General features: G+C 37.9%; 1 protein-coding gene across 3 annotated transcripts in view; it reads left to right on the top strand.

Annotated features, from left to right (window-relative positions):
- Positions 1-12,299, top strand: part of LOC117331371 (protein pigeon-like) — a 42,476-nt gene that overhangs the window by 3,802 nt on the left and 26,375 nt on the right. For 2 of the 3 annotated variants that reach the window (XM_033890063.1, XM_033890064.1), the window contains exons 6-15: positions 173-328; positions 1,067-1,116; positions 1,358-1,540; positions 3,018-3,067; positions 3,960-4,000; positions 4,603-4,745; positions 5,122-5,212; positions 7,109-7,180; positions 8,899-8,991; positions 11,331-11,519. In XM_033890063.1, the coding sequence (XP_033745954.1) occupies positions 173-328; positions 1,067-1,116; positions 1,358-1,540; positions 3,018-3,067; positions 3,960-4,000; positions 4,603-4,745; positions 5,122-5,212; positions 7,109-7,180; positions 8,899-8,991; positions 11,331-11,519 (1,068 nt within the window). The remainder of the gene's footprint in view (positions 1-172; positions 329-1,066; positions 1,117-1,357; positions 1,541-3,017; positions 3,068-3,959; positions 4,001-4,602; positions 4,746-5,121; positions 5,213-7,108; positions 7,181-8,898; positions 8,992-11,330; positions 11,520-12,299) is intronic. The other variant, XM_033890065.1, reaches the window with a different exon arrangement.

Below are 12,299 nucleotides of genomic sequence, written 5' to 3'. Positions count from 1 at the left end.
GAGATCCAGTAAATCTATACTGTATTTATGTCTATGATTTATATGTGTATACGGCCTTCATCGCCGAGATCCAGTAAATCTACACTGTATTTATGTCTATGATTTAGATGTGTATACGGCCTTCATCGCTGAGATCCAGTAAATCTATACTGTATTTATGTCTATGATTTAGATGTGTATACGGCCTTCATCGCCGAGATCCAGGTATCAAACACTCGTGTGTTCTCCCTCAACTTAGAGCGCTCAAACTTCCTCAAGGTGCAGTTCCTGTATAGCAGTCAAGTTTCAGACAAGGAGTGTCACATGATCGTCATGCTCCACAGAGAATGTAAGATATTTACTGTTCAACAAAGAGTGTCACATGATGGTCATGTTCCTCAGAGAATGTAAGATATTTACTGTTCAACAAAGAGTGTCACATGATCATCATGTTCCTCAGAGAATGTAAGATATTATCTGTTCAACAAAGAGTGTCACATGATGGTCATGTTCCCCAGAGAATGTAAGATATTATATATCTGTTCAACAAAGAGTGTCACATGATGGTCATGTTCCCCAGAGAATGTAAGATATTATCTGTTCAACAAAGAGTGTCACATGATGTGATGGTCATGTTCCCCAGAGAATGTAAGATATTATCTGTTCAACAAAGAGTGTCACATGATGGTCATGTTCCTCAGAGAATGTAAGATATTATCTGTTCAACAAAGATTGTCACATGATGGTCATGCTCCTCAAATGGTCACATGACCATCATATGCTCCACAGAGAGTGTAAGATATTTACTGTTCAACAAGGAGTGTCATATGCTTGTCTCAAGGAAAATGGAAAGGAAATATTTTTTTGGATATTCTGCAATCAGTGCAGTATATACATTGCTTTTCAGTAGACCTTTGAGATTGTCTTTTTACTCCCTAAGATTAGGCTAATGCATGACATGTCAACACTCCAGATTTGTAATTTGACTTCTGAAAATGTTAAAAGTCAAAGGTTAAACGAAAGGAAAGCCCTGTACATCATCATAGTTATGATTTTTAATACATTATGTGTATTTTCTGTATTTCAGCCATCGGTTTATACCGAATACCATTGGGCCGAGTGGGTGACAAGGGTGTGGTACGTAAACACTTGGGACTTAATAAGCATGTAAAAGTGGAGTATTAAAGCTATGGAGTATTGAAGCAAGCTGTCATTGATAACATTCATACTGTAAAGTTGTATGGCATTACGTCAGCAATCTTTGTTTGTCCAAATAGATAATCTGCCATGTAATGTACACTTGGTATGCACTAATAATCATTATTGATTTTATTGGTAATTACTAGGAATTTATTAATCTTATCATTAAATGTGTCAGGTGATGAGCGACCAGCCATCAACAGAACAGATGACAAAGAAATTCTACTGGTGTCAATGGGACGCAATCCAGCAGAGGTTGTATTATGTCCACTACCACCGCTATGGTACGGGAGACAACCAACAAATACAGCCGTACATCACCAGTGTACAGTTCTACGACAAGGCACAGCATGACAATGTGGTACAGAAATAAGTGTTTGGCAAGAGATATTCAAATTATGATTATGGTTCTATAGTTTTAGTCCTTTATGTTAGGCTAATGTGTTGCTATATGTTGATCTGTGACAGGCTAATGATCATATGTGGAAGAAATATTAGCTGTCTTCATCATAATTTAAAAAATTAAACAAAAAAAAATCAGAAAAGAAGTTTAATGTGTGAATATTGTTTTACCCCTAAAAACCTGTTGTAAACTTGTTTTACCCCTAAAAACCTGTTGTAAACTTGTTTTACCCCTGAAAACCTGTTGTAAACTTGTTTGACCCCTGAAAACCTGTTTTAATCTTGTTTTACCTCTGAAAACCTGTTGTAAACTTGTTTTACCCCTGAAAACCTGTTGTAATATTGTTTTACCCCTAAAAACCTGTTGTTAACTTGTTTTACCCCTAAAAACCTGTTGTAAACTTGTTTTACCCCTGAAAACCTGTTGTAAACTTGTTTTACCCCTGAAAACATGGGGCCGAGTTGTTCATACCTTGATTAGCTTAATCAGTAGATAACTGAAAATACCATTTCTCTTTACTTCATAACACATATGTGTGTATTCCTTAAAATATGTGGGTAGGAAGAGTCTGAAGGGTGTTATTAAATTTCACATTTCTTTTAAAGTTAGTTGTAACAATAATTAATTTATCAGGATTTTAAAATTGTTGTTAAATTGTGATTAGGCTAATAATCTTTTGAACAACTGGACCCAGGTGTAATCTTGTTTTACTCATGAAAACCTGTCATGCCACGCCAGCCTTATATACTAAGTAATGTTTTGACATCATGTAGATATTACATTATTGTACTTCTAGTGTGATAAGCAATGTTATATTACATTATCATACTACTAGTGGGATTATCAATGTTATATTAGATTATTATACTACTAGTGTGAATATCGATGTTATATTACATTATTACACTACTAGTGTGATTATCAATGTTATATTACATTATGGTACTACTAGTGTGAATATCAATGTTATATTACATTATCGTACTACTAGTGTGAATGTCAATGTTATATTACATTATCGTACTACTAGTGTGAATGTCAATGTTATATGATTATACTACTAGTGTGATTATCAATGTTGTATTACATTATTGTACTACTAGTGTGAATATCAATGTTATATTACATTATTATACTACTAGTGTGATTATCAATGTTATATTACATTATTGTACTACTAGTGTGAATATCAATGTTATATTACATTATCATACCACTAGTGTGAATATCAATGTTATATTACATTATTATACTACTAGTGTGAATATCAATGTTATATTACATTATTACACTATTAGTGTGATTATCAATGTTATATTACATTATTACACTACTAGTGTGATTATCAATGTTATATTACATTATTATACTACTAGTGTGATTATCAATGTTATATTACATTATTATACTACTAGTTTGATTATCAATGTTCCAGCTGGATGTCCCCATCCATTTCCCGTTCCCTCAACTGCGGGCCTCACCAAAGTAAGTCTACTGGTAGTACTGCTGTAGTCAAAAATTGCTTCAAACCTTAAAAGTTAATGCTACCTTCTGGATCCTTTATTAATTAGTCCTTCACGATTAGCCTGCGGTGAGAGATACTGTGTAAATATGCCCAGGTGTAGCATTACCTTCTGTTCTGATTTCCTGATGACCTGTCACAAGTTTGAAAATTTGGGTAGTATAAACCTTTAGCAGGTCCCTGGAAATTCCCAAGATTAATAGGTACTGCGCATGTCAGTTGACCTGGGGTCGGTAGCTATGAAAGCTACTTAAACACAAAGCCATTTTGTTTCCACTTCCTTCATTCATATTTTATAGCCACAGGGGTGTGGGGGCAGAACCCCCATAAAACATTGTTTTAAAAGCGAAAAAAAACTCATCTTTAGCTTTGAAAATTGTTCAAACTATCATTCAGGTTAGTAATGTTGGCTAAAATTGTTGGTCTTTGTCCAATATTTTTTTTAATTCTATAAACCAATCAATCAGTCTCATTTGTTTTACACTTTAAAAGGTCTCTATAAGCTATGATTTAGATTTTAGTGAATTTGCTGGCATTAATTCTCCTACAGTGTAAGTTAATGTGTTCTGATATTTAGGGACTGAATATGTACAATCAGTACTTCACTAAAACTATAGCTACACATAAAACACATGTGTTGATGTTGCTATCAATTTATGACATGTGAGTATTTTATATGTTGTAAGGTGTTTGACTCTCTGATAATTATATAAATGATAAATAATTGAACTTGAATTGAACTTGAAGTATAAGATCATTGTGTTTCGCTGTGCAATGTATTGCCTCAAAAATTGTTTATTTTAAATACCATCTCTTAGACACTGATCATAAATATAATATATTGGTTTGTTGTAGACAACACTATGCTCCCTACCCGGTCCACCATGGAATCCCAGGTATGTATATGTATAAGTTGGAGTATAGATCACCTTACAGTCTGGGTATTTTTCACCTTACCAGCTCAGACTAGAAGAATTATCCCTTTAGTCTAGTAGTAGGATGTTTGCCTTCAGACTGAGAGGTCAGTAGTTCAAAGCTCGGCAGTGTATTTTCATTACTCCTTCCCACTACATGATATATATATATGTTGTAACATCGTCACATTGACTTTTAAGTGTGAAGTGAGTTTTCCTTTAAATCTTTTAATGCTATACTTTAGAGATTCAGTGAATGATCACAGTTTATTTAGAGATTCACTCAAGGATCACCGTTTATTTTAAATATACAATCTTCACAATTCTTCGCAGTCAGTGACATAAATAACTGTATTTTAAAAACAAATGATCAACATTTTCAAATATAAATATTTTTCTATCACTTAAACCATTGTCATGTGTTGAGATTGTATTTCCAGATGTTGATGTTAGATTTTATCTGAATTATAGGGAAATCATTTATTGTCCATTATTTGTTTGAATTATTATTGTATATATATCATCAACATTTTAATTATAACTAATTGACCTGATAACATGATTATCCCTGTATGTTTTGATAGACTTGTTCCTGAACATGGTGGTCCTGACCCAGACTAATGGAACCTTCTGTGTCTGTTACCAACACCTCACGGAAACGCCCTACAATGGTGAGCGGAGAAGGTCGTCCAGTCGGCGGTCAAGGAAATCACCAGCTCACGTAACAGTAAATTCTTCTACTCTTTGTATGTAATCTTGTACATAGATGATAATATGTTCATTTGAATGGGATTTTAATTTCTAAATCTACATCAAGCAAAACACATCAAAGAACTTTATCAAGAAAAACACAATGAATAACTTTATCAAGTAAAACCTATAATAGTTATGATTCTACATAACATTTTCTTCCTTGGAAGGTTTTAGTTTGTATTGAGTATTAAGGACAACATTGATGTTTGCTGACATGTGATAGTATGGTAAACATTTACCTATTTCCTGTATTGATCATTACTGTTTATCAGTCTGGCCTGTATTAATAAATATTCCTCTGAACGGCTAGTTAGTGAGATTTAATTGATGTGGACAATTTCTATACCCAGACTAGCCCATCATCCCTGAATCTGTCATTGTCTTCTGAAAATGAGGAGGATGTTATGGAGATTTCCTATTATATCTGTATGGTCCACCACGGTAAGTAAAAGGTGTGGTCCACCACGGTAAGTATAGGGTATGGTCCACCACGGTAAGTATAGAGTGTGTCCACCACGGTAAGTAAAAGGTGTGGTCCACCACGGTAAGTATAGGGTGTGGTCCACCACTGTAAGTATAGGGCATGGTCCACCACGGTAAGTAAAAGGTGTGGTCCACCACAGTAAGTATAGGGTGTGGTCCACCACAGTAAGTATAGGGTGTGGTCCACCGCGTGGTCCGCATGGTCCACCACTGTAAGTATAGGGCGTGGTCCACCACGGTAAGTATAGGGCGTGGTCCACCACGGTAAGTATAGGGTGTGGTCCACCACTGTAAGTATAGGGCATGGTCCACCACGGTAAGTATAGGGTGTGGTCCACCACAGTAAGTATAGGGTGTGTCCACCACTGTAAGTATAGGGTGTGGTCCACCAAGGTACGTATAGGGTGTGTCCACCACTGTAAGTATAGGGTGTGGTCCACCACGGTAAGTATAGGGTGTGTCCACCACTGTAAGTATAGGGTGTGGTCCACCACGGTAAGTATAGGGTGTGTCCACCACGGTAAGTATAGGGTGTGTCCACCACTGTAAGTATAGGGTGTGGTCCACCACGGTAAGTATAGGGTGTGTCCACCACTGTAAGTATAGGGCGTGGTCCACCACGGTAAGTATAGGGTGTGTCCACCACGGTAAGTATAGGGTGTGGTCCACCGCGTGGTTCGCGTGGTCCACCACTGTAAGTATAGGGTGTGGTCCACCACGGTAAGTATAGGGCGTGGTCCACCACGGTAAGTATAGGGTGTGTCCACCACGGTAAGTATAGGGTGTGGTCCACCGCGTGGTCCGCGTGGTCCACCACTGTAAGTATAGGGTGTGGTCCACCACGGTAAGTATAGGGTGTGGTCCACCGCGTGGTCCGCGTGGTCCACCACTGTAAGTATAGGGTGTGGTCCACCACGGTAAGTATAGGGCATGGTCCACCACGGTAAGTATAGGGCATGGTCCACCACGGTAAGTATAGGGCGTGGTCCACCACGGTAAGTATAGGGTGTGTCCACCACTGTAAGTATAGGGCGTGGTCCACCACTGTAAGTATAGGGCGTGTTCCACCGCGTGGTCAGCGTGGTCCAGCGCGGTAAGTATAGGGTGTGTCCACCACTGTAAGTATAGGGCGTGTTCCACCGCGTGGTCCGCGTGGTCCAGCGCGGTAAGTAAAGAGTGTGGTCCACCACGGTAAGTATAGGGTGTGTCCACCACTGTAAGTATAGGGTGTGTCCACCACGGTAAGTATAGGGCGTGGTCCACCACGGTAAGTATAGGGTGTGTCCACCACGGTAAGTATAGGGTGTGTCCACCACGGTAAGTATAGGGCGTGGTCCACCACGGTAAGTATAGGGTGTGGTCCACCACGGTAAGTATAGGGTGTGTCCACCACGGTAAGTATAGGGCGTGGTCCACCACGGTAAGTATAGGGTGTGGTCCACCACGGTAAGTATAGGGTGTGGTCCACCACGGTAAGTATAGGGTGTGGTCCACCACGGTAAGTATAGGGCGTGGTCCACCACGGTAAGTATAGGGTGTGTCCACCACGGTAAGTATAGGGTGTGGTCCACCACGGTAAGTATAGGGCGTGGTCCACCACGGTAAGTATAGGGTGTGGTAAATTTTGGTAAGATACATCTTTCCCTATGCATACAATACCACTCTGGCCTTATGTGGAGCATCCAGTTCTGATAAAGCAAAGAATATTTTTCATTTCAAGGAAGATGAATTAGAAGCATAGTTAACATATACAGTATTGTGCCATTGTTAAAATGTCTTATATCAGGTAATAATGGCCTGAAAACTAAATTAAAGAATGAACATTAATTTGTAATTATAAAACTTTTTTTCCAGCGAAGGTCCTTAATGGCAGAGTATCTGGGATCCCCTTCTCAGCTAAACACAGACTTCACTTCTCCTGGCATAGTAAGTATAGTCATACGTAACTCATGTCATACGTCATACAGTCATACGTCATATAGTCATAAGTAAATCATGTCATACGTCATACAGTCATACGTCATATAGTCATAAGTAAGTCATGTCATACGTCATACAGTCATAAGTAAGTCACATTATACGTCATATAGTCATAGGTAAGTCACTTCATACGTCATAGTCATAAGTAAGTCCTGCCACACGTCATATAGCCAAATAGTCATGTCATACATCATACAGTCATAAATAAGTTATGTCATACATCATATAGCCAAATAGTCATGTCATACAGTCATACGAAAGTCCTGTCATACGTCATACAGCCATAAGTAAGTCCTGTCATACGTCATAGTCATAAGTAAGTCACTTCATACGTCAAATAGTCATATGTAAGTTCTGTCGTACGTCGTACAGTCTTAAGTAAGTCCTGTCATATGTCATACAGTCATAAGTAAGTCCTGTCATATAGTCATAGTCATAAATAAGTCCTGTCATATAGTCATAAGTAAGTCCTGTCATACGTCATACAGTCATAAGTAAGTCCTGTCATACGTCATACAGTCATAAGTAAGTCCTGTCATACAGTAGTAAGTCCTGTCGTACAGTCATAAGTAAGTCCTGTCGTACGTCGTACAGTCTTAAGTAAGTCCTGTCATATGTCATACAGTCATAAGTAAGTCCTGTCATACGTCATAGTCATAAATAAGTCCTGTCATATAGTCATAAGTAAGTCCTGTCATACGTCATACAGTCATAAGTAAGTCCTGTCATACGTCATACAGTCATAAGTAAGTCCTGTCATACAGTAGTAAGTCCTGTCGTACAGTCATAAGTAAGTCCTGTCATACATCATACAGTCGTAAGTAAGTCCTGTCATACGTCATACAGTCGTAAGTAAGTCCTGCCATACGTCATATAGTCATACGTCATACAGTTATAAATAAGTCCTGTCATACGTCATACAGTCGTAAGTAAGTCCTGTCATACAGTCGTAAGTAAGTCCTTTCATACAGTCATAAGTAAGTCCTGTCATACAGTCGTAAGTAAGTCCTGTCATACAGTCGTAAGTAAGTCCTTTCATACAGTCATAAGTAAGTCCTGTCATACAGTCATAAGTAAGTCCTGTCATACGTCATACAGTCGTAAGTAAGTCCTGTCGTCCTGTCATACGTCATACAGTCATAAGTAAGTCCTGTCATAGTCATAAATAAGTCCTGTCATACAGTCATAAGTAAGTCCTGTCATACGTCATACAGTCATAGTTAAGTTCTGTCATACGTCATACAGTCATAAGTAAGTCCAGTCATATGTCATACAGTCATAAGTAAGTCCTGTCATACAGTCATAAGTTAGTCCTGTCGTACGTCATACAGTCATAAGTAAGTCCTGTCATATGTCATACAGTGATAAATCATACATCATGAGGTCATACGTCATACATACAAAAACAATTCGCAACCCATAATACCATAAGTCCTGAAAATACTATCATATCATAGACAAGAACATTTTTCATTTTAATCCATACTAATACTGCTTAAAACCTTACTCTGCCTGGAATTATTCAGTTACAATATCATTTGAAAGGTTGAGAATTTTCTTTCCACATCATCTAAAAATTAACTACATAGATATTTTACACACCTGTTGAATGTAGGACCGGAATGTGACAACATTATCTATTCATGTTCCAATGTATGTTTTAGGTGATTACCTGATGGTCATACTACCCGGACATTTTACACACCTATTGAATGTAGGACTGGAGTTTGAGCCCTGTCACCACATTCTACTTCACGGTAGGTTAAACTAGGTAGCAGTGAATTTCTACTCTACAGTAAGTTACACTAACTAACAGTGAATTTCTATTCCACAGTAAGTTACACTAACTAGCAGTGAATTTCTACTCTACAGTAACTTACACTAACTAACAGTGAATTTCTACTCTACAGTAAGTTACACTAACTAGCAGTGAATTTCTACTCTACAGTAAGTTATACTAACTAGCGGTGAATTTCTACTCCACAGTAAGTTACACTAACTAGCAGTGAATTTCTACTCCACAGTAAGTTACACTAACTAGCAGTGAATTTCTATTCCACAGTAAGTTACACTAACTAGCGGTGAATTTCTACTCTACAGTAACTTACACTAACTAGCAGTGAATTTCTACTCTACAGTAAGTTACACTAACTAGCGGTGAATTTCTACTCCACAGTAAGTTACACTAACTAGCAGTGAATTTCTACTCCACAGTAAGTTACACTAACTAGCAGTGAATTTCTACTCCACAGTAAGTTACACTAACTAGCAGTGAATTTCTACTCTACAGTAAGTTACACTAACTAGCAGTGAATTTCTACTCTACAGTAAGTTACACTAACTAGCAGTGAATTTCTACTCCACAGTAAGTTACACTAACTAGCAGTGAATTTCTACTCCACAGTAAGTTACACTAACTAGCAGTGAATTTCTATTCCACAGTAAGTTACACTAACTAGCGGTGAATTTCTACTCCACAGTAAGTTACACTAACTAGCGGTGAATTTCTACTCTACAGTAAGTTACACTAACTAGCGGTGAATTTCTACTCCACAGTAAGTTACACTAACTAACAGTGAATTTCTACTCTACAGTAAGTTACACTAACTAGCAGTGAATTTCTACTCCACTGTACTCAGAAATGCAGGTGTGCTTTCTTTTTCAACTTCAAATTTCAGGACTGGTGGTGTTAATTTTTCCAGGATCAGTTTCAGAAAGGTTTATAATTGCTATTCTAGTACAATATCTAGCCAAAAAAGAGAAAGGACTTCCAAATTTGTTAGACAGGGGTCACTGAAAGGAGTGATTGAATTAAAACAATGCCGTGTTATAAGACACATTTTCTCCCATGCCGACCATGTGTAGAATTTAATTTTTGTACTCCTTCCATGAGATATTTGCAATCATGTTAAATCTTTCTCATTTGTCTTATGAATCGATTACATGTGCATATTACCTGCTAAAAAGTATAGGTCAGCTTGTTATCCCCTCGCGACGAAAGTCGGAGAGGGGATATAGCGTTCCGTTCGTACGTACGTATGTTCACTTTTTGTCAGTGCTCTTGGGACTTCATTTTTGAACGGATTCTGACCAAACTCCATATATGGGTCCAGCATGGGAATACCTCGAACGAGTTTGTGTTTCAGGGTAGCCAAGGTCAAGGTCAAGGTCACCGTTACTATTTATAGAAAATCTTTGTCAGCACTCTTACAACTTCATTTCTGAACGGATCCTGACCAAACTTCATATATGGGTCCAGCATGGGAATACCTCGAACGAGTTCGTGTTTTAGGGCGCCAATGTCAAGGCCAATGTCACCGTTACTATTTATAGAAAATCTTTGTCAGCGCTGTAATGCGACTTCATTTTTGAACGGATCCTGACCAAACTTCATATATGGGTCAAGCATGGCAATACCTCAAACAAGTTCGTGTTTCAGGGCGCCAAGGTTAAGGTCAAGGTCATTGTTACTATTTATAGAAAATCTTTGTCAGCGCTGTAATGCGACTTCATTTTTGAACGGATCCTGACCAAACTTCATATATGGGTCAAGCATGGCAATACCTCAAACAAGTTCGTGTTTCAGGGCGCCAAGGTTAAGGTCAAGGTCACCGTTACTATTTATAGAAAATCTTTGTCAGCGTTGTTGCGACTTCATTTTTGAATGGATCCTGACCCTAATTATAATAACTATCAGGAAATGAAGTTGCTAGTGTGATGCTTAACCAGATACTGTTGAATGCATAACAATATATACCATATTTATCTGGCAATGAGCCCATGCCTGATAATAAGCCCATCCATGTCTATTGCAGTTCAGTGCAAATGACAACTGATGTTATTTCAATGTCCTGCAATAACCCCACCCCCCTTTTTGCGTCAGAGTTCATGTGTTAGCTCGCGAGGGGTTTGTATCATTTGCGATGCCTTGTTAATTAATATATCTGTAACATCTTTCTTCTGGTGAAGTTTTAATAAGAGCTGACATTTAATTTACAGACCTAATTTTAATACTACTTTATTATGTATTATATTTATAGAAGTATGGTCTTCATAATAATTCATAATACATGGCATACATTATTTTATTTCTCAGACAAGTCATTAAGATTAAAATCGGTTGTGAACCAGATGCCTGTGACACCAGAGGGCAGCACTCCATCGCCTGTTTTTCCACAGAACTCGGAAGAGGAGCTTCCTGTGTCAGTCCTGTCGAGGACAACAGAACAGCTCTGTCACCTGTCCAATACCTGTCTCCATGGCATCCAGAAGGACTCCCCTACAGGTACAAATACTGACTGAAGTCTACCTCGTGGTTCTATACATTATTAAAATTTTTCGTGATATTATGGCACAAGTGTTCAGATATCCCAGCAGATGTGTGAGGATTTATATCATTAAGTGTTGTAGTTTATACAGAAATTTCATTACTGACTATTGATGACTGAAAACTTCATCATGAAGGTTGATATTTCGATGTCATATAATCAGGTCGTAAATGCTGTGATTAATTAATGTTACAAAATTATGAGTAAATCAATAAAAACTGAATTACACGTCAAGCTATCAACATATATTTTTTATACTTGTAAGTCTGTAGAAGAGTTGTTTTATGTTATTGTGTGATTGGTTCTCACCCTCATACTTTCCTAGATTTCACAAAAGTCATGCATCATAAAAATGCCTTTTTACTGATAATTATCAAAAGAGTCTTCCTTTTGCTCCTTAGTTGTCAGGTGTCAATATTTTAAAGATTTGTTTTTTCTTCATGAATCATTCTCCAATTTTATTTGTAGTATCTGCTTGGCCCATAGTTTTTATACCCCCCGCAACAAAGTTAGGGGGGGATATACTGGAATCACCTTGTCCGTCCGTTCGTCACAAAATTTGTCCAGCTATGCATTCGCTCATTATATCCCCGCACCGAAGTTAGGGGGGTATACTGGAATCAGGTTGTCCGTCCGTCCGTCCGTCTGTCTGTCTGTAGACACATTTTGTCCGGACAACTCCTCCTAAACTGATGGGCCGATTCCAATGAAACTTCAAACACATATTAATGATCATG

This window comes from Pecten maximus, chromosome 7 (genome assembly GCF_902652985.1).
Source record: "Pecten maximus chromosome 7, xPecMax1.1, whole genome shotgun sequence".
Taxonomy (NCBI): Eukaryota; Metazoa; Mollusca; class Bivalvia; order Pectinida; family Pectinidae; genus Pecten; species Pecten maximus.
The sequence above is the reverse complement of the archived record's forward strand: the minus strand, read 5'-3'. Positions and strand labels throughout refer to the sequence as shown.